This window comes from Crocodylus siamensis, chromosome 2 (genome assembly GCF_052110815.1).
Source record: "Crocodylus siamensis isolate JL-2025a chromosome 2, ASM5211081v1, whole genome shotgun sequence".
In the NCBI taxonomy this organism is placed as follows: Eukaryota; Metazoa; Chordata; order Crocodylia; family Crocodylidae; genus Crocodylus; species Crocodylus siamensis.
In genome coordinates, this window is record NC_143396.1 from 74000857 (window position 1) to 74028702 (window position 27846).

At 42.1% G+C, this 27846-nt stretch overlaps 2 protein-coding genes across 3 annotated transcripts in view; one reads left to right on the forward strand and one right to left on the reverse strand.

Moving 5' to 3' along the window:
- Positions 1-2585: 2585 nt before the first annotated feature.
- SPCS3 (signal peptidase complex subunit 3) lies at positions 2586-10927 on the reverse strand. The gene is made up of 5 exons (XM_090036156.1): positions 10785-10927; positions 8029-8104; positions 5078-5152; positions 3415-3530; positions 2586-3021 (listed from the first exon to the last, which is right to left on the reverse strand). The coding sequence occupies exons 1-5, from the start codon at positions 10925-10927 to the stop codon at positions 2889-2891; spliced, it is 543 nt and encodes a 180-aa protein (XP_089892282.1). The 3' UTR covers positions 2586-2888.
- The window catches only part of ASB5 (ankyrin repeat and SOCS box containing 5), a 78784-nt gene continuing 61824 nt past the window's right edge, over positions 10887-27846 (forward strand). The window contains exons 1-2 of one of the 2 annotated variants that reach the window (XM_090036153.1): positions 10887-11024; positions 27340-27632. In XM_090036153.1, coding sequence (XP_089892279.1) covers positions 27437-27632 — 196 coding nt within the window. In that variant the 5' untranslated portion in view covers positions 10887-11024; positions 27340-27436. Of the gene's footprint in view, positions 11025-11194; positions 11340-27339; positions 27633-27846 lie in introns of those variants that run through there. The other variant, XM_090036152.1, reaches the window with a different exon arrangement.

Sequence of the window (27846 nt, forward strand, 5' to 3'; positions counted from 1 at the left end):
TACCGTTCAATGCATAGGAATGAAGGGGAAGTAAAAGTGTCAGGGCTTCTAAGAGAAGACTTGAAGTTGGAGGAAGCTAATTTTTCCTCATTTTCAAAACTTTTAATAGCAGCTTTAAAGCAGAGTACTGGAAAATTTTGGGAGCCAGTCAATTTCAAAGCTGCCAGTACCATAAATATCTGCATAGAATTCCTTAATTTCTGAGTCTATGCACTTAAACAGATATGCTGTATTTTAGGGAAAGGTAAAAATACATCATGATGGACTCTGAAGGATTAATTTAACAAGAAACTTTCTTTCAGGTCACTCCAAGTGCCTTAATTTTGAACCACTGTTTTAAATAGATAACTAAAATTAACATAAATGTTAATCCTCATATACTTTGCTCATATGCAAATCATAACAATGTATTTCCTTGGATCAGATTATTACAGCTTTCCAACTTCATTGACAGTCTCCTTATGCTTCGAACTATAAAACTGTGAAAGATAGGGGGCAATTTATATTCTACACACAATTAATCCTTCTGTATATTTCTATTCAACAACTATCTTTGCCCTTGTAAAAATAAAACATAAAACTGAAACATTTCTGAAGTACTCATGATTTGCTTTCTAGTCTTAAAAGAAATAAAAATTAATTTATTTTAATGCAGAGTATCATATGTACTCAGAGATGACTGTTTTTAATTTACTTTTAATACAAATTTGACAGAACTCTGGTGCACTTCAGTAATGTCAACAGTAAGAATTTTTCATTGATATAAAAAAAATTCCTGTGTGATGCTAGCAAGCATTCTCAGTATGAGCAAGGCTACATTTGTAAAGCTGTGCTTTATTCTATTACTGTAAAATCCACTCCCTCACTCCAAGCAAAACAAACTGTACCAATAAAATCAGTTGTGCTGAGATAGCTACCTTTATACTGAGAGCTTCTACCAGCAAAACTGTGGGCATAAGCAAACTAACAAATTAGAGGTTGAAGGGGGCAAGGACTTATGCTTAGGTACTCTTCATCTGCTCCTACCCAGGGTAAGCGAAAGGCAAATTACAATAGGTTTATTGAGCGTTTGTTAAGCTACTTTACTTTAGACTTCACTTCCATCAAGGTAAGAGCATGCCATCAGGCAGCTAGCAAACTATATAGCAAATGCTCTTCCCAGGGTGGTCACAATGCCCCCTGGTGCTAACTCAGCCCTTGCCAACCTGGCATCCCTTTGCTCACCTACCATGCCTTGATGTTAATAATTTCTGATCAAAGGAAGGTTGCCCCAGGGCTTCCCGAGCCTGGTCTTACTCTTACAACCACAGGTGGTTGTGGTGATTGCCTTAAGTGATTGTTTCATGGCTCCATCCTTCCTAACACTCACTCCCATGCCTCACAGGTTATCAGCTAACATACACTCTCCCTCTGGGCTCCAGCCCCATTGGCCCCATCCTCTGACCTCTAGCAGGCCCCAGGCACTGGAGTCTCCCTCAATGCACCCTAGTCTTCCTTGGGCACCAGACTCCCTTGGTCCATCCCCGCCTCCTCTCCCAAGCACCAGACATTTGCATTCTAGTTGTCCTCCTGGGTATCAGAGCCTCCTGGTCCCCACTATGCACCAGATGTTCTCCCCAAGTACCTAGTCCTTCCTGGACTCAAACTCTCTTACTGGGCCCCAGACCTATCTATTCCAAGGCCCAGCTAGCTCCTCTCGAGTGCTGGGCCCCTGGCCCCTCTGCTCTCAGCCCTCTCCCTTCCAAAGCCTGGCAGCTCCAGGGCTCAGTGCTGCTTACTCCAGGCTAGAGATCTTAGGATCCCAGCTGCCAGGAACTCCTCTCCCGGTGGCAGTCAGGGGTAAACTCCTGGACCAGCTCAGGCTCTGAGCTTATCTAGCTCAAGCCCGGCCCCATTCTGGTCAGCTGACTGCCTAATCAGCCCCCCTTGTCATCTACAGGCTACTTCCTAGGTATCCTCTGCTCTTACAAGTGACAGGCAAGCCAAGCGCTGCGTCACATTATCAAATAGCTGGTATAACATCACTGTCTCCTTTTAATCCACTGTACTCATTTTGTTTGATACCCTCTATCTCCAAGGAACCACCCCTTTCCACATCACAGCCAACACAGCCATGTTAGCAGAGGTCTGGAGACTATCCAGTACATTCTTTAACTCTTAGGCTTTCTTTTAGTTAAGTCCCACAATCACACAACGATTTACATCTGATAAACTATTTCTTCACTGTTGGGAGTTGTTAAGAACCCTATTGCTATCTGAATTGTAAAGAGCTTTAAACATTTTTGTTTTTTTAAGTAACAACCTTTTTAAAAATAAATTCTTAGTAAATCAGTGGTACTCTAACTTATCCGATGCCTTGCAGATAATAAAAAATAATGTCTACAGGACATCTTTTGACGATATTAGAAAGAAAACAATCTATCCTACTGCAGCATACTATACAGCTATTAGGGGGGTAAAAATTTTAAAAAAGGCATACTATAACCCTGCAGAAAACTCCTAAAACTGACTGCACTGGAATGTGCTTATTGGGCTCATTGTGCTATATGAAAATAATCTTAGTGCATTTAGAATAAATCAGACTGTTTTACGGTTTTAAATGTTTATTTATAAGAAAGGTAGTTCTTTACACAGGTTGCCAACAAAAAGTCTATTTTTCGAAAATTTTCAATTGTCAATTTACCTTTCCTTTAAGTTTCAGCATCAATGTTGCATTTAAAATAAAGAAAAAAAATCATTTCCATGTGTTTTTTTTCAGTTCAGTTAGACCCCAAGAACTCAATTAGCTTTGCCCAGAAGGTTGTATGGGAGAGAAGGGGAAAGCGTGATAAAATTCATCCACAATATACAAGTATAAAAATATGTTGCTTAGGATTCAGTACAATAATTTAATAACTTTTTGTTGTTTCATATGCATCTGGGAATGGAACAGATACATGTCCTGATCCTGTCACAAGAGGTAGAATGCCAGCATTTGGTACGACGTTCCACGAGAGAGTCAAAGTGACGTTTCTGTTTCCCCTGCAAAATCAAAACAGATCATCAGCAGAGATAATTGCAAGTGACACAAAATAAGTAAACTTGAACATGAACAGCTTTCTGTGAGCCAGAAACAGTGGGGTTTTAGTTTTAATATGATTATTTTCATCATAAGGACTAACTCTCCAAAGACTTCCAATTCTACACCAAAGTCAAAACTTGGCAGCCACCTGATTCTGTTAGTCAGCTATTTTCCTAGCCCACTGAAACAGAAATAGGCCTTGGTAGGTTGGGAGCCCTGTGACAAAATACATCCCTTACATAATCCATGAAGATCTAACAGTACTTAAATTGCATTCTATTCAATGTTCTATTTTCCTGGCATAGAACTAGATATATAAGATAGAAAATAAGCAAATGCAACGATTTACTCACTTGAGACCATTTCCATCATCGAAGAAGTAGTATTTCGATTTCATATCTTTCAGCAACAGCTTTGGATTATCTCCTCTTAAGATGATCTTATCCCAAAGGACAACTTGGTTTAGGGCCTATGCACAAAAATAAAAATGAAGTCACCAAGCTAGCTTAATGAAGCATACCTAATCACTGGAAATTAAAAAGCAGTACTGATTCAAGAAGTTACACAGCATGTACCTGTCATCCATAAAATTAGTTTAATAAAGCTATGTCTTACAAGGAAAAAAGGTTGCCAAGGAAATATTGAAAAATGACAGAGATAATGAATAGCAACAACTTAAAAGCCAGGGAATAGTCCAAAAAAGCCTAACAAAACTTTATTTTAAGAACATACTTTGAAGACATATAATGCAAAGTATGATGGGTTAAAGATGCTAATTTTTAGTTACAAATGCAACTGCTAGAGAAAGACTGTTTTAGAGACCCTGACATTCACATACTGTCCCAAATGACAGACTCAAGTTGTACAAAAAATGAGTATACTCTATTACTATCATCGGTGTTATAATGGAGTCTCATGGTACTCGGGTTTTAAATATAATCCTTTTAAGAATCATGTTCACATATAAAAGGTGTCTTGAAGTCATAAGATTACATATATGCATCTCTTCTGAGCTAGTTACATCTAATAAAGATCATCTACTGTTTTGGATCACTTATAATTTAAAAGTTATCTGCTACAAATTAAACAGGGAAATAAAATACATAATCATAATGTATAAATTTATACGAGTTTACTGTTTATTTGAAGAACTTTGGAAACATGAAACAAGATAATGGATTCTCAAATCTTTCTAATAAAACTGATAATTGTAAAAGCTGTTTCAGGATGTGCTGTGCTACCAGCATATACAGAATGAAATTCAAGGTTTGTTAAAAACAAACAAACTACAGAGCACTGTAGTCTTCAAAATGTATTTCTGGGAACATCTGAAGAGAAATTTACCCTTTTAATTAACCAAAACTGTTGCTCTCAAAGCTGTTTACATGTCATTAGTACCAAATGACTATGAAGGAGGTTGTACTGGCATTTTAATTGCAGAACTCCAATTTTAACAAATCACTCTGCAGAAAACTTGGAATGCTTAATAGCAAACTGTCAGTAAAGCAAGAATTGCAGAGACCAAGCCAATGTAATATGAAATCTTCGTACAGCAAAAGCTTTGTTATCTGGCACCCATGGGGAATGTGGAGTGCCGGATAACAAAATGGGCCCAAACAGGCGTTTTTGCCTGTTCGGGCTGCCGGTTCTCCTGCCATGTCTGAGGCATTGCCACCCCTCCCACTGCATTGTTGCCTCTCCTGAGGGCCCCGGGGGACAGGGATGCGGGCCCCATGCATCCTGCTTTGCCCTGGGCTGTGTGGGCTTGGCAGCGCAGTCTGCTTTGCCCCAGGCTGTGGGGGCTCAGCAAAACCGGAAGTGCCACGGTGGGCACTTCCGGTTTCGCTTTTACCTTACAAGCCAGCATTCCAGTTAATAGAGCATGCCAGCTTTTAAGGTGCTGGTTAAGGCAGCTTTTACTGTACCATTATTTTTCTTAAAGCAACTACAGAATGTTAAATATCTCAATAGTCAAACGTTTATAATAAGTATATAATTTTGCTTTGTCATACTTACATTGTTTTTTGTGGAATATTCTGCAGACAAATACAGAAATAACTGTTTAACATTCCAATCAAATATAGTTTGCAAATGTATGCAAATTAAGGAAAATGGGTTAATCAGGCTTTTATAGTTTAACCACGATTACCACCAACTTTTCAGTATCAATCAGTAGAACATAACTATAATAAAGTATTTTCCTTCGCTTCAATATACCTGAGGTCATCAGATTTACAAGCCATAAATATTTGAAGGGCACTCTAAAACATGCTTGAAATATTTATGAAATTACTTATTGCTTTCCTATTCACACTCTCTATAAAGGCACAAAAGCCATTATTACATGTCTTGACTTGTATATGATATTGTAAAGGGACATAATGATAGAATGGGTAAAGTGTCTGGCATGAGTCTGGACTGCTTCAGAATTGTCCAAAGACCATCGCCGGTCATTCAGTCTTTGAAGTCAATGGTAGCTCTGATGGGGATACTGGCCATACTACTGGTTGCTGAAGATGGTGATGTGCCTTAACCACACTAGCCAAACAGGCTTTCAGGCTTAAATGAGTATTTTGATAGATATTACAAGTTAATAACTTTTCTCACAATTTTGATACTACATGACACAATCTGTGCACTGTAAAGAGCTTTCCTCCCAAAGCAAAGGAGAAAGTACAATGCTTTACTCAAATGGGAGACTGCAGCGATATTTTCCTGTCCTTCATCTGTGCCTTTCAAGGCACAGTTTAACAGGGCAACATCCATAGGTTCCCTGGACTCATTCAAGGGGCAGTGTGCTCTGCTCACCCCCACCTGGAATGCACATTATTAACCACATTCCCATTCCTGTTTTCTCTTTTTTCCCAGTAGTCAACTGTTATGCATCCAGTGGCTTCCCTGAGGGGCTTATAGCTTTCTGTGTGGGCTCAAGCCCACTGTCCTTGGCTTGTATAACAGACTGGGATCACCAAGTCCAAGGCCCTGCCATCACGGGCAACTACATCATAAACTGTTTAAGCTCCATTCTAACTTTTTTGGTTGTTTTGTCTCCACTATTCCTAGTCAAACTCTGTTCCAGAACTTCACTGATCTGCCGATTAGAAAATTTCAGCTGGAATTTATTCAAGGATGGTTTACATCCATTTGCATTTACTACTCAATGTATTTACAGAGAGCAATCATACTTCCTCTCAGCTTGTTTTGCTACACTTAAGTCAAAATTTTAGTCTTCTTTTGTATGATATACCAATACCCTGAAATCCTTCTCTATACCCCTGAAGTACAAGTTCACACAGAGGACAAATATTTATCAGCTATTTCATTAGCTGAAATGGCAGTAACACAACTCATTTTCTGCATTTTATGAGTTTAATTTTGGAAGTATAGGAAATACCAAAACTGATGCAAGAAAATGAATTCTAAAGAAACCAAGAATTAGAAAATGCCAGATGTAAGACTGCCCATAAAAAAAAGTTTAAGTCAGCCCTCTTGTTTATATGCAGTATGATACAGCTCTTAATTATGTAGTCATGTTTTTATTTTTTTTGCCCACAGGACCTCTGCCTCGCTCTGTTGATAGGATAGACCTATGCCGGGGTACAATTAGAGTTACATAGTAAAGGAAGCAATTTGTAGTATATTCCTTCATTCTTTAGTAGAAACAATGGATTACAGAAAGGAAACGGCTACCCTCATGTTTAAGGTAGCTGAATGTTCCACTGAAGCATTTGATCCTATTTCTACCACAGCCACACAGTTCTTGTGTGTTGCTAGACAAGTCATTTCAGTCAAACTTTTCAAATGTGATCACCAATTGTTTTCTTCATATCCCTTAACATTCTAAGATCTAATTAACAGAAGCTCTGGACATTAGACACTCAGAGCAGAGCAGAAAAGGAACAGAAAAAAGTGCTTTGAATGTAATGAGTACTAAACATACTGAAAAAAACTAGATCTTACATATTACAACTAGGTTCCCCAGACACTTTTGCCCTTCATTTCAGTTTGCATTACGGAAAACAGAGATACCAGCAATCACTCAGCTCATAAGGGTGTTGTGAAAAAAAATTCATATTTTTGAAGGCCTTAGATGCTATAGTCAAGAGATTCACTGAAAAGACCACAAGGAAATGATTAATTCTGGCTTCAGAATAGGGTTTGAACAGAGTGCAGTAAATAAGGTATGAGGCCACAGGTTCAAAGAAAATATTGAAAAGGTTTTCATTAAGCAAGCACAAACCATTCTGTGTACTACATAAGGCAAGGGTCTTATGGGAAAAATATGTAATAATGTAATTGAAGACTGTATCATAAGCACAATGGGACCTAATAAAAGCCTGCCAAGAAATCTTAATTTTGGCATTACCTTTTTGGTGCTTGACTCTGCAATCTTTTAACTTAGCTCTTTGTGCAAAATATTACTACTTCAAGCAAATTTGTGTTCAAGTAGTATGATCCTTCTTCGTGATGATGAAAACATCAACTATATTTGATTGTGTAATAGTTTGGGATGTACAGGCTTTATGCTATATCTTCAGAATTGCCACTTCACACATTTTTTGCTCTACTTGCAACCTGTATGTTAAATACTTTGCCTAATGTTTATTTATAACTTTATTTAGGTTGGGGTTTTTTGTTTGGGTCTTTTAAAACATATTTAAAGACTGTTAGCATGTGCCCCCCTTAGTCTTCTCTATACTAGAAAACCCAAGATCATACAGCATAAAAAACAAGTCTTGAGTCTTTGCCCAGGGGTCTAGCCAGCAGGCCATGTTCCCTTGCATAAACTTTAAACTTAGCTTTCAAAAAATAATGCTTACTTCCCCCTCAAACTCTCCATTTCTTTAAGAACACTTGCTCAGATATCACAGGATTATTTGATACATTATGATGGCAGAAAGTAAGAAAGTGTCAACAGTAGTTTGTCTTGTAAATACTTAAGATAACAGAATGTTTTCATTAAGGATATCTGCGGTAATGTCAAAAGTAATGAATCCCAGATCACTTCTTTCTCTAGGCCCAGTGAAATCTTCCACGTTTTTTCTGAAATAAAGAAAAACACAAAATTAGCATTTTCTGCATTATTTATCCTATGTAACTACTTGTTCCCACCCAGCACACATTTCTCTCCCAGAGTGAAAGTATGTTCATTTACTGCATCTTGTGTTAATTAGATTGTAAACTCTTCAGTTAGCGAATGTCTTTATATTCTGTGTTCTACCAGGACTAGAGCTCCAATCCTGATTATAGCCTGTAGGCATTTTTGGCTCCTTCCTGCTACAAGTTACATGCATATATTATGAAATTAACTGGTTAATCCTGCAACAAATTTAGACCACGCAAAGTAAAACTGGCTACAAGTGCAAAGCAATTATCACAAAATTAACTGGTTTATTTTGCAATTTAGACCAGACACACATGCAAAGTAATGATTACATGATAAACATGACCACCTAGCTATAAAGAGAGCCAACCAGCTACATAATGAATGCATAAAAATATGTGGCAATTCTAAAACTGATTTCTATCTAGCTTTAATTTGAATATGTAGCAGGGCCCTCTGTAACATCTATTTCTTGAAGGTTTATGTTTTTCTTATCAAAGAAAACACATTTTTCCCTTCATCCATAAATATATTCTGTTAAACCAGATTTTAGCTGTGCAGTTTACACACATCATAAAATATTCCTTTGGTATACACAACACTCAACCAAAGAGTATAAATTCCCAATTTATGCCTTATTTCTACCATGCTAAGTCCCACAACTTCAGACCAAGGTTTTTATATTACATCTGAATCTGGAGGAATATCTAACTTCGCTACAATCAAATACAGACCTATTATTTGAAGGATAAGATCATGTTAAGAGTTTTCAGACTAGCTCATTGGCAACCAGATAGCCTGACACCAAGGCCTCCTTGACCAAGAACCCCCACCACAATGGAGACCATCAGCAGGTTGGGCTGCCAATAAACCCTTTCACCCTCAACCTCATAAGAAATGTTTCTGAAACAGTGAACTTGACAGCAAGGCACGCTTCAGACAGAAACAGAATATTTTAAAAAAAACCAAAATAATCCTTTGGAACAGCCAACAGAGGTTTCAGACCTTCAAAACCTATTGCAAATCAGCAGTGGGCTGGTCCAAATGTCTGAGCGCACGAAATCGAGAAACAGACATTTTTATTTCAAGCCTGGCACCTTCTCCTCTGTCAAGCTACCAACTCCATGTGAATGTGAGGGACTGAACACACTGCAACTCCAAAATCCCCCCCAATCTGGGGGTGAGGGTCTGTCCAGTGGAAAGAAGGTCTAGCTCTTGTTAGAAGTCCCCCAGCACTGCCCAAGGGCCCTGTCCCCTGTTCAAATCAGAGCTGAATAGAAAGCAGCTACATTACAGGGTGAATAAAAACCAATGATTAAAAAAAAAAACTGGATTTTTTAATTTAAACCAGATTTTTTAATTTAATTGTATTTTTATGCATTTTGTTAAGATGCTTTTCTTAAATAAACAAGCCTATATAAATGTAGTTTTAATTCATGTTAAAGCTCAAAGATATCACCATGGAATGGGGATTATAACTTCTAAATCTGAGACCATATATTCACATAACCTTTTTAGAAAAGTTTTATAAATAGATTACAACAGGCCACAGACTATATTAGGGGCCCAAACTTATGGGGTTCCCAAAGGCTCCTCTATAGAGCAGTAAAGATTAAAGGCACAGTGCTCAGTTTAGAAGATCCCATTAAGAATCTCTGTGATGCTTAGCTTCAGTTCTCTGCCCTGGGCTTTGCGTCTCCAGAGATGACATCCTTGTTACCAGCAGCCTATGGGGAGGAGAGACCTGCTTACCTACCCGTGAACCTTTTTGAATCTCTAAGTTTGTGTACACAGAGTCAATCCCTTACCTTGCTGTAAAAGTGCTAAGTTTCAAATTGAATGCAGAGGACATCAAACAACAAGAATGAACAACTTTCTGGTGGAAAACAATGCTTAAATAGAGGCTATAAACCAGTGATTTACATCAAATCCACCCTGACCACACAGCTGTTACTTTCACACTGGCTCTTTTTATAGCTAGACAGCCATTTTTCTCCTGCACAGGGTTACCACACATGGGGGTGGGGGGTCTGCCTGCACTGGGGCTGAGGCAGGCATGGCCAAGAGCTCTCCGGGTGGAAAGAGGGGGCTGCGGGTCTGGAGTGAGCAGTATCACCAGGGACAGCAGAGCTGTGGCTTGTGAGTGAGAGGCACCAGCATGGACAGGGGGCTGAGGGTCGGGAGTGAGGAGCAGCAGCAGCGGGGAGAGGGGGGGGGACGTAGCTTGGGAGTGAGGGGCAGGGCACAAGCACATCACAATCATCTACCCAGCCCAGGTGTCCTTTTTTTGGAAACCAGAAGGATGGTAACCTTACTGCGGCTGCAACACACGTGTGGCCGGCCTCCTTTTATGGCGCCACGTAGGTAACATGTGCCGAGGGCCCACACATGGCAGACACTTAAAGCCGGGGGGCGCATTTGCCCCTGGAGGAAATGGAGGGGCGGGGCAAGGCGGGGCGGGGCGGCACAGCGGGCTCGGCGCTGGCGTGGGGGATCCCCATTGGCCCGGCGGGAGGCGCGGGCAGGAAGGAAGCGGCGGCGGCGGTGGCGGCAACGGCGACCCCACAAGACCCCCACCCCCTTTCCCCCCGGCCCGGCCCGGCCCTCCCCCCCGCTCACAGCGTGACGCGGGACACGGCGAGGCGCACAGCCACGCTGCGCTCCTTGAAGGCGGTGGTGATGAAGCAGCCGAAGGTCAGCGCCGCCATCACGCTCAGCGAGAAGGCGAAGAGCGAGTTGGCGCGCGACAGCACCGTGTTCATCTCCTCTGCCCGCCCGGCCCAGCCCGGCGGCTCGGGGCACCCGCGGCGGGAAGCGGCAGTAGCAGCCGCCTAGCTCAGGCCGTGCGGCCGGCAGCAGGCAGGTCCAGGTCCGCGGCGTGCCCGCCCAACCGGTGGGAGGGGAGCTGGGCGGGGCGGAGGGGAGGAGCCGGCCGGCGCCGCGCCCAGGCGCCTTCTCCAGCCTGCCTCCTCAGCCGGCCTCCCTCCCCCAGCGCCGTGAGGTGCTGGAGGGCTCCCTCTGCTCCGCGGAGGTCTCGCTCAGCTCTCCGGCCTGCTGCGGGGCTTCTCGGGAGCCTAACCAGCAAACAAACAAAAAAGTGAAAACGAAAAGCTGGTGTTTTCTGGGGGGGCCCCGCCTCCATGCAGAGGTTCCGTGTCCTCGTGTTTATGAAAGGTGCGTCCTGTCTGTTTGCCTGGGGGTGTCTCGGGTCTGCCTGGGGGTGCCTGCCCCGCACTGACCTCGGGGCGACTCCCATCTGTTCCGGGGTGCCTCAAGTCTGTTCCCAGGTGCTTGGCATCTGCCTGGGAGCACCTCAAGTCTATTTCCAAGTGCCTTATGTCTCTGGGGGTGCTTGTCTCACAGGGTGCCTCACACCTACTTAGAGCTGCTTTACATCTTTTTTTGAGGGTACCTTGCGTCTATCCAGAGGTGCCTCCCATCCAGTACAGGGTGCTCACATTGACTTGGGGGCACCTCAGGTCTATTCCTGGATGCCACATGTCTATCTGGGGGTGGCCCACATCTACCTAGAGGTGCCTGGCATCTATTTTGGAGTGCCTCACTTCTGCCTGGGAGCACCTCAAGTCTATTTCCAAGTGCCTCTCATTTGTCTGGGGGTGCTTGTCTCACAGGGTGCCTCACATCTACTAAGAGGTGCTTCACCTGTATTTCAGGGTGTTTCACATCCATCCAGAGGTACCTCCCATCCATTACAGGGTGCTCACATGTACCTGGGGGCACCTCAAATCTATTTCAGGGTGCCTTGAATCTTTTTTGGGGTATATTGCATCTGCTTCAGGGTTCCCTGCATCCAGGGGCAGGCCTAGGGTTTTGAAAAGGGGAATGCAGATGATGTGGTGCCTCATCCTGTGTAATGACTCGTATTTGTTTCCAGGTAAAAAAGAAAATAGATTTACTACTGTGCTCAGAGCCTAGGGCTGTATCATTTGGTTTAAGAGCAAAGCAAAAACAAATATCACTTCACTGAAATAAATTAAAAAGGTCTGTAGGGCTGGGAAATAGGAGTTACATTACCCCAAGCAACTAACAGGCAGCAGAACTAGGAAAAAAAAGGCTAGCTTCATTAGTGGAACAGCAAGACCTTTAAAAGGGTGCATTAAAACCTGTGGGATGAAGAGTTTAGAAGGAATCATAGAAGGAGTCACTTTAACAAGCCATGAATTCTGTTGACATTCTCACTGCCGCCTGAATAGAAATGCTGTTACCACTGCCAGGCACTTGCTTTTAAACTTTGGGTAGAGCAGAAATCAAAGGCGGGTAGAACGGCACCAGTTAACACCCCACTAGATCCACCTCTGCTCACTTCTATACAAGGGTGCCTTGATTCTATCTGGTGGTGTCTCGAGTCAAACCAGGTTAATCACCAGAGCTCTAGAGGAAGAGGCCCTTTTCACTGCTACTTTAACAGCATGTTTCTTACCCTTTTCCAATTCACCCCCTTGACTTCTGTAGTAGGAAGGGCCTGTTCTCCACGCATGTGAGTCTGTCACCAGCTCCAATTTATGATGCCTGATCTTTTGCCTGGGAAAGTCATTGCCACTTGACAAGAGGCAAGGGTTTCTTGGGGTGTTATCTTTTATATATATATCCCTGCGTTGTTGGGATAGAGTTAGACCAGTCTTCAAATGCAAGGCATTCTTCCTCAGGTCACTAGCTTTGTATGTGTCAAAGCAACTGTGCTAAAGCGGTTGACTAAGCCAAGTCTCCAGAAGAAAAAAGTACTGGTTGCTGACAACAGGGGTCAGCACTAGATCAAGCTTCACTTAGCTGAATTTTCTGTTTTGAATCTGAATCTTTTCCCCAATGCCTAATGTTGTGTTAGAAGGCAGGGCAGGGTGGCATGTTAGGAACCAGTTAGTCTTTAAGGCAGTGGTTCTCAATCTTTTTAGATTCAAGGCACCCCTCAAAAAATTCCAGTGCTTAGATTTTGCTCATTTTCACCTATGGAAAAGTAATAGAGCAATTTTTTTGCTGTGGTCTTTCTGAGTTCTTTACAACAAGTCAGAATGGTTTAGACACTATGGACTCCTATTTGAAATCTCTTGTAAATGTTTATCTCATGAATTGTGTTTGTGTTCATACACCTAACAGTATGTGACATCCCACAGCAACCTTAAAAGGATCCCAAGGCACATCAGGGAGCTGTGGTACCCTGGTTGAAAATCGCTACTCTGGGATACCACCCTGCCCTTCTTTCTGCCTGACATCAGACTAACACTGCTAACTCCCTCTCTTTACTAATGTGTTAGCCATAAATGAAGCTTCACCATTCCAATCTATCAAGGGTCATTCCTTGCCAGTCTTTTATATTGTTTTCTCTGAGTACTGTTTGATAATAGGCTTCTTTTACTTGTTTACATGCCCCTTTTTGTGTATTCCTTCAGCTGCCTGCTTGACATATGTGACATACTTCATTTAAACATGCCCCAAGTATTTCCATTTTTTCCCCCTTGGATAGCTAGAGATGAAGAAGATGTTGACTTGAAATTACTGTAAATTAATTTCACTTGATGCCTAGTATCATTTTAGGACACATTCTTTTGAAGGGATTTAGATATCTGCTTGCACCATTAGTGCGTTTTCGAGTTCCATGTCTGCATGTTAAAATGGAACACACGTTTTGTTTGGAAGATTCACAGTTTGGTCTTTAACATGTATATTTTCAATGACCATATCTTGCTTAATCTTGGTGATATAACTGCCTGCTTGTCTTCATGGGATGTTTCCTTCTAAGCATCCTCATTGGCTTGCAAGTAACTACCAAGGTATGTACATTGATTTGTATCTTGTGTTACATTAGAAGGTATGGGAATACTTGGCTTCGGAGTTGCTGGGATTCTCATTAGATGTGTGTGTTATTCCCCAAGAATTGATAGTGTGTTGTCTGAGGGTTGAGAGCCTTTTTTTCCCTTGTTGCATGCTGGTTGAGAAGCCACTTAGAAAAGTTAAATTGTTAGCAAAATATAAGATATTCTAGTGTACCATTCTGCTGGTACCATTCTGGAATGCAGTAGTTAAGTCTCATATTGATGCCGCTGCAGAGGTGATTTTGGAAAATCCTTTGATCCATTTGCTAGTGGAAAATAACACTAAATAACAGAGTGAATTAATAAGGTCATGATCAGTTTCATAGCTGCTATTCAGAAATTATATCGTCTAGAACAGTGGTTTTCAAACTGGCTTGCAGACCTCTGGTGATCCACAGACTGTCTGAGGGGTTTGTGAAACATGACTAATCAATCAAAAGTATGTGAATACCCACACTTACAATTCAAAGGGGTCTGTGCCTCCATTAACACTATTTTAGGGGTCTGAATATGAAAAAAAGTTGAAAAACACTGGTCTAGATCAGAGGTCAGCAACCTTTAAGAACTTTGGGCTGCTCCTTATGACTCAGTTGCTCCTGAGGACCACTGATTCCCCTCTGCAGTGCCCCAGCCCTTACTGCTGTGTGCCAAGGGTTGCTCTTGTGCCTCCTTACTGCAGTCTCTGCTTACTGTCACCACTCTGATTTCCATCACTGTGAGTTGCCCCAAATTTGGTAGTGAGGGTAAGCATAGGGAGAGAACTGTCTTCAGCAGAGAGCTCAGAGGGCTGGGGTGGCTGTGGAATGCTGTGCAGGGCTTTTGGAAAATGAATGCATAGAACAGGGCAAATAAGTGTCCCCAATTCTGCCTGCTGCCAACACCCGCCATCATGGGTTGGATCTGATTTCTTTGCAGGCCTGATCTGGCCCACAGGCCATAGGTCACTGATTCCTTGTCTAGAATAATTGTATTTTCAATTTACTATTTGAAAATACTATAAACAACTGTACATACCTGCCTGAGCCAATGCTGCAGGAGTGTCAGCAGTGGGGAGTGGTACAATAGTAAAGCTGCTAAATCTTCCTTGGCAGCTTCAGGGACCCAGGGAGAGCTGGAATAAAAGATATCATACTTTTCCAGCTACCACATTAGTTTCCTGCTGTCAAGAGCAATGTTTTGGTGGTAGTGTAGACAGGACCTTAAAGTTAAAAATCACTTGAAAACAGAGAATTAAGGAAAATGAAACATGTGCTCAACTTTGATCTTTTACTTCTTTACTAGAGAGAAGCACTGAACAGCCTTTATCCCATTGAAATAAATCTGGCAAAATCCAGGAGAGGAAGAAAGCATTTGAATAGCAGAAAACAAGATCAGCCATGATCTTTCTATGGTTATGTATTAAAGAACATTACATTCTAGGCAAGTTGAGTGTTTTGTTACGAATGTAAAATTGTTCTGTACAATGGATTAATGCCTCCCCCCCAGCAAATTATGGTGCCAAATCTTAATGTTAGAATACTGGCACCTAAACAAGACTTCCTACTTCAAGTGACTCCAATTATATAATAACTCAGACAAACATATCTGGAGAATTTTTGGAGCTAAAAAAAATATTTTGGAGCCCATTTTCAAGCTAGAGTAACGTGAGGTACTTAGTGCTTCTTGAAACACTCAGCCTCTCAGGATAAGTGGGTAATTGGGCTAGAGGGGTAGAGAGCAGTCTGACTAAAGTGACTTGGGAGGAAGATGTTGCTCAGAGAGAATGTCCCCATGCAGAGAAGGTCTTTCCTTTTTCTGGTTTCTTGGTCTGTACCTTTAAACTGATTCCCCTTCGCTCCCTGCCTGTTGTTTGGGCAGGCTAGTTGCCAAGTAGCTTCCTCTCCTTGGGATACCTACAGATTCTGTAGTTCATAACTGCTCCTTCTCAGCTCCACTTAATTTCTCACTGAGTAGATAGAGTTAGCCATCTTAGTCTAGTCAGGCAGAAGATGGGGCAGAGTAGCACCTTAGAGACGGACTTGTTCAGAATGCCATAAGCTTTCATAGGCGACAACCTATTTCATCAGATGAAACTGAAGGAAACTGATTCCTGTTTCATTCAAGAAGAAATTGATTTAGTTTTGTTTTCACCATTGGGTCTGAGTAGACATGGGATACACTTCTAAGCGGCTGAGGCTTGGCAAAACGTTGCACCATGTTAAGTTCAGGCACTCAAATTGTTAGTACCGTTCTGATAAGTCCCTGTCATTTATTAATCAGCCCTTAAATTAACTTGAGGTAGGGACCAAATATGCCTCAGCTGCTGATAGGAGGAATGTTGAGCAGGTAGGGAAGGAGTCTGAGGGGGGAAAAAAGTAATGGTGCAGGAGACTTGGTTTCTTTTGGAAAGATGTGGGGTCTGGTGGCACTGAAAATTTTAAGCAGTTTAGTGTGTTTAATTCTATAGGTAAGTAAGTGTTAAAGTGTTAGGGTGTTTTTTTTTAATTATTGATTTACAGATCAACTTTCCATTTTACAACAACTATTCATTCACCACCATAGATTTGGAGATGGGTCCCCAAAAGATCTTGGCTCAGAAACTGACTCTAAATGTTTTGGAGCTAAAAGCAGCACATTCTTGGCTCTGAGCTAATTTGTTTTTGCCCATTACATGGCATACAAAGCCTTGTAAGGCAAAGTCATCTTATACATCTCTGATTTAGCTGAGACCTTCACACTTCATTGTGCTTTGCATTCCATGGCAAGAAGCCTGTGTCTCACTGATCCACCTCGCTGTGGTTTTATCTCATTCCTGAAGTCAATTCGTGGTTCTCTGTCACAATGTATTTTTATGTCTCTTGTCAAAGTACCAAAGGCTTTTAACTAGAGACTGTTATCTCAGCTTGAGGAAAAGAATGCTTTGCTGCATCTGTTATGATTGGATTACTTAACTGATACCATTCTTAGTGGATGGAAAAAGACTTTTGAATATTAACAACAGCCACAGGAATCTGTGGATAGTGACCTCTGCCATATGATTTAGGCATAATCTTTTAAATCTAGCCACTACCCTTGTAATTGGGGCCAGGAAATAAAGATAAGGCACTTACCAGCACCAATTTGATCTTTATTATAGTGTTAAAAAAGACAAAATCTTTAGGAAAAATAGGGGAAATGAAGCCACGTTTCCTCTGTCTGGAAAACAAACTAACAGAAAATTGAAGGAGGTGGATACAAAATTAGAAATGAAGAGGTGGTTCCATAGCTTGCTGGAAGCATCTGGTATTGAAGAGAAATGAGGGAGGTTGAAATCTAAAGCATCTTACATGGCAGTTCTCTGTGCACAACACGTTTCAATAAAATCATGAAGGGGACTGCTGCTTGCTAGACAAAAAAAAGTTGAAATGTCCATTTAGAATAAACAGCTTCCTAAGTATTTTAAAATTCTGCTTAATAAACCAAATAAGGATTACAAAAGATGACATTAGGCTAGGAATCATTACCAAAACAGAACTGTTGAAGCAGTCATGTCTGGACTTCAAAATGCCAGAGTATTATAAAATGGAGTTATGGGCCAAGGAATTTAGAAGGTCTTCATCTCTTTTCCTATCAAATTGCCTTTGCAACGGAGGTGAACCAAAGCATTATATTTTGAATCTGTCAGGATGTGTATGTTGATCATCATAATTTTGGAAAGGAAAAAAAATCAACATCCCCAATGAGAGTATTTAAAATTCTGTTGGTTGTCAAAGAAAAGAATCTCAAATTGAATTAGAATACATGTCAGATTTATATGCATGGAACAGACTTAGAGTATGTCTATTCCACATAACGCAGTTCAGGGCAGTGTAGAGCTATCCAAGCCAGCTTGGGTATGAGAAAGAGTGTCACTGTGGGAGCAAAGGCAAATTACAAGGGAAATTAGCCCACGGTGTGCAATATAAACATTCCTTCAATGACAAAGGCATTTTACAATTATAGCTGCAATTATACAACCAAGAACATCTTACAGAAATGTATGGATATAATTGTTACAAGCTTCAGACGAATTATTTACTTGAAGTGCTCTGCTTAGAATGCTGCTTGATAGGGTAGAACAGAGATGGGCAAAATACGACCCGTGGGCCAGATCTGGTCCGCGAGGCCATTCTATCCAACCCGCAGGGCCCCTAAAAAATTTAGAAAATTAATATTTTTGGCCTTTGGTTCCTGTCAAAAATGACAGGAACCAAGGGCAGTAGGACCCAAGGGGAAGCCCAGCAGGCTCTCACACCAGCAGGGCCCACCCGGCCCACCCCTCCAGCTGGAAGCCCCAGTAGAGGTCGGGGGGTTAAGGGGAGGGGAGGACCCCAGCATGGAAGGAGCTGGTGCTGAACATGGGGAAAAGCAGCCCCTCCCCTGCCCTGGGGCCCACACTTCCTGCTGCCCCAGGTGGGCTGCGAGTGGCTGCAGTACGGGGTGCCGGACACAGAGCAGATAAGGGGCCACTTTTCTCCCTCCCCCACTCAGCACCAGCTTGTAACCCAGCCCCACTGCCAGCCTGGGCCCCATGCCAGCTCCGGACTCACCTGTTGGGGCTGTGCATTGTGACACCAGCTGCGGTCCCCCGCTTGCCGCCCTGGCAGTGTTTGCCACTGTCGCTGCCCAGCGCGAGAGTTCCGTGCAGGCCAGCAGCAGCAAACAGTGCCCGACGTGGCAAGTGCGGGGGGCCTGCAGCTGCTGCCATCAGTGGGCAAGCCCGGAACCGGCTTGGACCCCAGGTTGGCAGTGGGGCTGGGTTACAAACTGGTACTAAGTGTGGAGAAAAGCAGCCCCTCACTCGTCCCATGGTCAGCACCCCACACTGTAGCCACTTGTAGCCTGCGTGGGGCTGCCTGTGCCTGCTCCAGACAGCCCCACGTGGGCTGCGAGTGCCTGCAGCAGGGAGTGCCAGCCACGGGGAGGGCAGGGGGCCATTTTTGCCTACGCTCAGCACCAGCTTCGTCCCTGCTGGTGAGCAGGGGTTGGCGCTGTGCACTGCCTGCTGCCTGTACCACAGGGCTGGGGGGCACTGGGTGTGAGTGGGTGTGGGAGCCAGCGGGAACACGGGGCCTGCACCAGTGTCCTGGGGCCAGTGCTGGCGGGGCCCAGAGCAGGGTGGCAGATTGCAGGGTCCCAGTGGAGCCAGGCCAGCTCCCCTGCCCGCTGGTGCAGCCCAGCCCGACTCCATAGACCCCTGCCAGCCTGTGCCCCACTTTGGGCCCCACCGGTGCAGGCCCTGGGTCATTGGTCCCAAGATGGTGACCAGGGGGCGGGGCACTCAATCAAGGGGTGGGGCACCTGTCAAGGGAAGGGGCTTCCCATGTGACCCTCAACAGCCTACCAAAACTGGGTAAGCAAAGCTGTAATTTAGACTGAGATAGAAAAGTTGGTCATGTGGAATCGAGCTATGTGAGAGAAACTACTCAGCCCAGCACTACAATCAACATAGGGTTCAGAAAATTATTGTGAAATTGCAGAAGTATTCAATAAATATGATACAAGACCCAGTATTGTTCAGCACCTATAAATAGTGACAGTAACACTCTTTTTGAAGAGCATTTAAAGTGAATGAGTATTCTTTTATTTATCTATTTATATTTATATAGTGCCTAATGCAGAGATCTTGAATTTTATTTAGGCCAAGGATATCAGCCATTGGCCCCACAGGCAGGATCTGACCATTTGGCCAAGTGGGCTACTAGGGAGGGTGTTCAAGGAGGGGCATGGTCTGTCACAGAATTCACTGCCTTTCGACCCTGCTGGACATAATCATTGGTGGCAGGAGGATGTGTAACGTTGTGCTGACACAGCTCTGTTTGCTGTTGCTACCTGGCTTGCCACCACAGCTAGTATACTCACTGCAGCCACTGGCCCCACAGGTCTGGCTCAAGAGGAGCTCCGTCATCTGGATCTGGCCTGGGGTAAGTATGATACCTGTGATTTAGGCCATCAAGTACTACCATAATGCAGGTAAACAGAACTCTACCCAGTGTTTAAACATCGATCTGAGTAAATTTAAATTACCTGCTATTTGAGTAAAATTAAATTAAATTAAATTACCTAATTTTATGACAGATTGAAAGAACAATCCAAGAGGTGGCCAACAGAAAAAGCCCAATAATAACATGATAAAGTCCCAATGAACTTACGAGGTTCCTTTCAGCCCTAATGTCTATGAAATCTATGAAAATGTTGCCATTAAAGGTTCACTAGAATGCAGAGGGTGAATACTACCACTACTGACTCTTCCTTTTCCCCTGTTCCCACCTTGGCTTGCCAGTGGTGACCAAGGGCCCCAAATCTGGCAGTGTCCAAGAGGTTGCAGGGGTCAAGTGGCAGTGGGATTCACCCCTTAAGTTCTGGAGCCATGCCAACTAGCCCTGCAGGCCATGTGCAGCCTACAGGCCACAGCTTGGATCACCTTGGTTTAAGCCATAGCTACCCTATATAGTACTTTCCTATAAACCAGAGTGCTCAATCCCCAGCCTGCAGGCCAGATCCGGCCAATGGCTCTATGTTATCTGGCCTGTGGGGCTTCCCATGGATCCAGAAATTTGGTGTCAGGAAAGGGGTGGCACTGCTCCCCCACCACCAAATTTTTGGACCCTTGGAGATGCCCAGGCTCTGCACACTTGATCAGGTGCCCAGTACCAGTATGCAGAGGCAGCATTAGGCCACAATGCCCAATTCTGGTACCTGGGGACCTGGAAGGGGGTAGCACCAGACCCCTGGAACCTGATTCTGGTATGCTGGGGTGGGAAGAGGCAGTACCAGGCACCCAGGGCCCAATCTTTGTGGGAGGGAGTGACAGCAGTCCCTCAAGGATCAATCCTAGTGCCCAGGGGTGGGAGGGGACAGTGCCAGGTCCCCAGGGACTAGTCCTGGCATGCAGGGGTAGAATGGGATGGTGCTGGGCCCCAGGGCCCAATCCTGATGTGCAGGGCTCAATCTGGCCCATGGACTATTCTCACCCTATTCATTTGGCCCAGGGGGCCAAAAGAGTGAGCAGCAGCGCTATAAACTATTTGTCATTTCTGAAACAATTTTCACTTATTATACCTACACACAAAAAATCCCCAAATGCTTAACAGATGTGTTAATATCCACTGTTTAAGAATGGCTTGGTAGGCCTAAGTATGGTGTAGTTTGAATGCTTATCCTAAACTTTTTCAGTCCCAGTGTGTGTGCCTGCTATTTGAAATGGTTCTTGTCCCCTCATGCATGTCTCAGAGTTCACTCATGACATTTTCTAAGAATGCCGAAGTTCTTGGAACTATACTAGGAGAACTTCCTGGACAGCACTAAGTCTAGATAGTTTGGGATAGTACTTGGGCCAGAACTACAATGTTTCTCAGTATAAATTAGAGGGGATGATGCAGATACAGTTAACCCCTGGTTTATGCCAGTACGAACCGTTCAATTACAACTGGTTCAGTTTCCTAGTATAGACAGAAATTCAGTGCTGATGATATAAGATGTTATGACTGATTAGAGTGAGTTGTTAAGTAGACCAAACTTATTCATATGACAGTGTTGCTGATAGCAGGGATTGCCTGATATTAGACTTGCCGTTGTGGTGGAATCTATCACTATTGTGACAGGCAGCTGTTCAGTGGTCAAAATGTGAAGTGATTCATCCTTAAAAATACTGCAAAGTGTGTGTTTTTTTTTAAATTTGAAGATGTCTGGCATCTAGAACTTGATAGCCACTAAAACAATTGATTGCATTATGATTTCAAAATGAGAGGAGATTTTTAATACCTTCTGGGAATAACAGTGGATATCTAGATCCTTCCTGAAAATAACTGTATTAACTAGGGACCTGGATTTGTTAGTCAAAACCATGAATTCTGTTTTTTGTTTTTAGTTATATACACAAATGAACATCGGTATCTTAAAACTAACAAATTAGCAACAATTTTTATACTGGCAAGAACTGCATGAAGTCAGATTTTGAAAGAAAGAATTTAATCTGAACAAACTAGGTGGATGGTCAGTGTAATATGTGGAGGCTTGTGATGTGAAACAACTCTTTTATTACATACAGAAGCTTATATACAATTATTTATAGTAAGAGGAAACAGTGGTTGGCCTGTTCTGCTACCCAGAAGTGCCTGCTGGTTTTACCAGACTGTCTCCTGGGAGATCACACTCCCTGGACACTGTGTTCAAGATAGCATACTCTGTGTTATAGTCAGCAGCATGTCCAAACTATGACATCATTAGAAACCTGTCTAGAAGACTATAGTAGGGGGTGTAATGTTGGAGATGACTTGTGCTGCCCAGCTGCATTGTTTGGGTAACTACTGAACTGACACAGTATTAAGACATGTAGGAAAGAAATGTAATGTAATGTAAAGCTTTGCCTAATTCTCCAAGTTTTTGCTCTTTGAGTATACATTTGTCATACGCTATAAATCTGTAGAACTGTTAAACCTGTTGAAATTTATGGAGTAACAATACAATTTAAATCTCAGCCAAACTATACCTTAAGGGAAAAATGCTAAATATGAAATAGTAAAGGCAATATGGGAAATGCTTTATGTTTCTGACATTTTCAAAACAAAATAAACCATCCCCTGTGGGGCCTCTCTTCCAGAATAGCTCTTAAACGCATTTAAAGAGTTAAATACCTGATTGAATACTTTTTAAAACAGGGATTATTCCTTGACTTTCAGTCTAAGAGCACATGAGCAAGTTTGGCAATTCTTGTTTGATTTGCTTAGTGTCAACAATGTACGTTGTGCTATATAGGCACAAAGTTTAAAAGAAAAACAAAACAAAAAGTATTGTTATCCCAATGTAGTTGAGTGAGAGAAAAGAAAAGATGCAGATTTAGAAATGGGAATAATATAAGACTAGCATATGAAAATGTTGTTGTATTTGCATTACTATAAAAGCATACATATGTTTAAAATGTTAAGGAAACAGTTAAATATTTAACACCAGAAAGACATATGGAACTATTTAACAATTTATAACAAAAAATGTCCCTAGAATCAATGATATAGCAAAACTCACTATTTCCTACCAAAATAAGTATGATGTCTGCTACCAGTTGTCACATCCCACATACCTGATGAATATAAATCACTAGTCGGAGCTAATATTTCATTTTGAGTTAGAAAATGGTCCTTTGTTAAGTTGAGGCTCTCAGCATCTCATAGAATTTGGTCTTCCTCAAGTAACAAAGTACTTGTTTTCTAAATGGTCTTCTCACCTCATAATTCCTCTCTTAATCTCCATTCTTCTCTGTTCCTACCCTCCCTATATAACAATCCCACCAATTCCAATCTCAGTGTTCACGTCAGTACTTCTTCTACCATGCTGCTTGGGCACCAGGGCAGGAAAGTGCTTAAAGCAGTGGAAAGTTGTGGTGCCTGTACCACACCAGATGTCAGAAGCATAGAGGGGTAGTTATAGGGACAATTCTGCATAGCTCCAGCAGCCGTGGGACGGAGATGGAGATGGAGAATGTTCAGTGCAGCTGGAATATGTTCAATCCAGTTGGCATGTAGGTGTTGTATGGGGAGGGGCACATGTTTAATACAGACAGTCTTTGAAGAATTATGTGGCCACCTTGTAATAAAACCTCTACTGAGCATGTGTGAAATGCACTTTCAGAGACTTATAAATTATTCTGGATTTGTAGAAATTTATAGTTTGGTATGGATTTTTATTACACATGAGAGACATCCAGTCCTCCCTCTACAGCAGGGGTGGACAATTATTTGGCTGGAGGGCCACTTAGGGAGTTCAGTGAGTGGTTGTGGGCCAGATCAGTACCCTCCTCCCTCTCTCCACACCATAACAGCTCACCAAAACTCCGTAAGTGGTAGATTACTAGACCTGGGAGCAGATCACGGCTCTGGCCTGGGCCTGGCCTTGCACTGTCACTGCACCACAATCTCAGCCCTGGTCCACCCTACTGTTCCACTCCCAGCCACCACTCCCTGCCCATCTGTGACACCATCTCATCTGGCCAGCTGAGTGCACCCTGCCTGCATGGGTCCTGGGCTGGTCTCTGTGGTGACCCCGACTGTCTGCCTGCTCACTGGTCTGGCTCCCACAGCAGTGGGTGTAGAGCAGACAGACTGGGTATGGAGCCAGGTTCAGCAGTGGTAGTGAGGCGGGCAGCAGCATTCAGAAGGAACTCTGCTGCTGGAGCTGAAAGGAAGCGGAGTCCAGCTGCTGTGCCTCCCCAGCTGTGCTGCATGCCTGGGGGCGGTGAGACCAGCCTCATGCACCACGGCCTGGTCTGCACCTTGGATCTGTGTTGGGCAGAGCTGAGGGATCCGCCACTGGCCAGATAAAATCCCTTGGCAGGCTGGATATAGCCTATGGGCTGTATTTTGCCCATCCCCATTTTACAGTATGGAAGTGCTATAGCTCAGTGAAACAGTGGTCACAATTTTTTACCATGAGGGAAACCTAAAATTGCCGCTGCTTTTTTGGTCAGCGGAAATGTGAATGGAAAATTTCAGTGTAACAGTTATGTTTGGGGAAAGCTATAAGTGATTGAAAACAGAGCCTACAAAAGAAGGATCAAGTAATAGATATCACTATTAGCTCCATCTACAATTGGTAGTTTTTGGGTTTTTGTTGTTTATCTAGTACTTTACTGTTGTAGGGCTGAAAATTTGGGAGAAGTGTATATGCTGAAGTGTGTGTATTCCTGGGAACTTTATGATATTAAATGAAATCTCCGCAAAAAGAAAGTTATCTTTTTTATAAGATAATTCATCATTTTGAATGGTAAGTTAGCAAAGCAGAAATGAATTGGATCACCAAAGAATTCTGTGTACTGATTACTTGAATAAGTTAATGTTTTCTGATAATGCTTTTCTGATCATGAAGAGGTGATAAGAATAATATGAAATATCAAATACTGGATGTGTCACTAAGGAAAATATCATTTCTGTTCATTAATGATTGAAACGGAAATTGGCAATACATGCTAGGAACATAATGCACTTTTATCCCTACGGAAAACATGCCACGTCAGTTTAGTGTCAGATAACAATATGCTAAATATAAAGTAGGATTTTCATTTGGCAGTTTCTTAAATACTCACCCCTACCTCTAGCTGAAGTAGTAGGAAGGTAGTATTTATCCTAGCTAGTTGTTCAAAGGAAATTTATGAAAAGACTGAGGTTTTCTCAGAATAATATAAATTACTGTAAAAATATATTACTTGTGCATTGAATTTTTCCTGTGATTTTGCATATATTCAAATCACTTCAGAGGAAACAAATAAAAATCTGCTTTTCTCAAGATAAAACTAAACAAAATGTAGTTGATAATAGGAAAAAGCTTGATATTTATTTTTCAATAGACATCCCCCCTTAACACACAGTCCCCCTCATATAGGTATCACACAATTAACTGGTTAATTCTGCAATTACCTTAAGACCAGCTACACATGCAATGTACTTATCACACAATAAAAAGCTCCAGCTAGCTATTAAGGTAAACCTTGAAAATGAATACTAACTTTATAGCTGTTAGTTATTGAGCTTTTTAATTTGCATATGTAGCAGGGTCTCCCCTCAGCTAGGAGCCCTATCAGTAACAGGGTTCTTAGCTGCAGGGCTGCACCATGCCCAGTATGAAACCCCTGGGCCTGGGGGTGTTGGAGCATTTGCACTGCCCAAGGCTTGAGGATGCATGAAGGCCCACACACAGAGCCAAGACTGAGAGTCCCCACACCTGATGGATCTTTTGGTCCTGGCTGCGCTTCACCACTATGATCTCAGGCCCCCTTAGCAAAGGAGGCTGTGGGAGCCTGCTTCTTGCCAATGCGAGGAGAGCCTGATTTCCCCCTACACTGGCAATAAGGCACGATTGGATCTAATGCATTATCCCACAATTGCACCTTTACCAACACGTGTAGAGGGAGCCAAAAAGATTAGTCAGGGAGCTGAATGATGTAAGAGATTCACAGTTTTTCCATATTTTTCTTTAGAAATAGGAATTCAAATCTATTTGGAATCATAAGTGGAAAAGCTTGACAATTTTGACTCGGAGCCTGATCCAAAGTTCATTAATGTCAGTTTAAGTTATTCCACTGAGCTGTAAGAGCCTTTAGGTCATGTTCAATCCCTAGTGGACATTTGCGAATATTCTAAATTCATACAAAATTCTATATTGTTTGTCTTTCTTAAACTAGTAGGGGAAAAAAGATGTTTGGTTTAAGATTAAAAAAGTGGTGTGCATTTGGGTACATCACCAAACCACAGTTGAATTAATTTCTTTTTACTTCAAAAGATATATCAAGAAAGTAGAATAATATCATTTGATAGTCTGTCCTGGTCTGTTATTTTTGGGGTTGTCTCTCACTTAAAAGAATTCTGCTCTATCTGGCTGCTCTTTAGTTTATATCAGTTTGTGAACCATGCACTTACTCATGAGCAGTTACTCACAGTAATGGAATTACTTATGAGTAACTGCTGATTGTCGTAATTGATTTACAGTAGATGAGCAAATCAGTTCCCTCTGAAGATGCTGAGAATTTCACATTTCAATATCCAAAACTGGGCAAACAAAACTGGCAAGTAAACCTTGCCATATCTTAGCTCTAAGGTAACATGACACAGCAGAACAAATTTGCATTATAAAGGTATTAAAAATTTTTCCTTCTTGTATGTTTACCATCATTTTTTCCATTGTAATTTTAAATATTCTGAGCAGCAGATCTTCACTAAAAAAATAACATGGGATTTGCTTTTGTTAGCTGTTTGATATTATTCCAGATAACAATTATGTAAACCATGCAGATAAACCACTATTCCATTCATCCCTGAATTAAAGAGAGACTTAAAACTGATGTCCCAAGTATGCCCAAATTTGTTTTTTAAGAGCTATTGCAAGCTTGCTGTGTTTAAGGAAAAATGCTTTACTGCTTGGGCCCTTCATATGTTAGCAAATCTAAAATGACAGCGTAAAAAGAGATCTTACATAAATAAACAAATATACCCAAGTAGCAGGGAGAACATACCTTAGGAAAGAAATCATTTCACTTTCATACATACAAACAGCTGTTTTTTGTTAGCAGCAGCGAGTGAAATACAGTATTTTTACAATAATACTTTCAGTGGCATCTTTTTAAATGATTCAAAATAGAAGTAAGAAGACAAAATAAAAATACCACTGTGAAATGAAACAGACCTTTTGAAAGGAAAAATTATAATCTAGAACCTTGGAAATTGTGTTAGTGGACAGCCTGCTCCAGTTGAATATCATCAGACCAGCAGGAGCTGCAGTGAACTCAATACTATGTACAGTATAAATAATCCCCATATTTTGAGCACCAGGCATCATGACCAGCTGATATTTTCTTTCCGCAGGACCAGCTGTTCCTGAGAGTGCCTGGCTGGAGCCATATGATCTTATCAGAGCATTTGAAAGCAGTACCGAAGTGCTGACAAAGAGTCTGCTGCAGCAATGACCGTCATAGAGGAAAGTCGCCCTTTTGCCCAGCAGCTATCCAATGTATACTTTACTATACTTTCACTTTTTTGTTTTAAACTTTTTGTTAAAATCAGCCTTGCCATACTAAGTCATTTCTACATTGTAAAAGGGAACCGTAAGGAGGCAGCAAGGATAGCTGCTGAGTTTTATGGAGTTCCGCAAGGGCAAGGTATGTTTGTACTTATCTTTGTTTATCACTGCTGTTTAAATAGCTAATTTATTGCAGTTAACTGTTTATCTGCTAGCAGAATCTATTTTAAACTTCTCGTAAGTCAAATGGTGTGTCATTTTTTGTTGTTATTTTTGTTTTTTTAGTATATTGTTCACAACAAGAACAATTTGCTTATATTGGGCCAGTTTCTGCCATTCTACTTAGTGGTGCT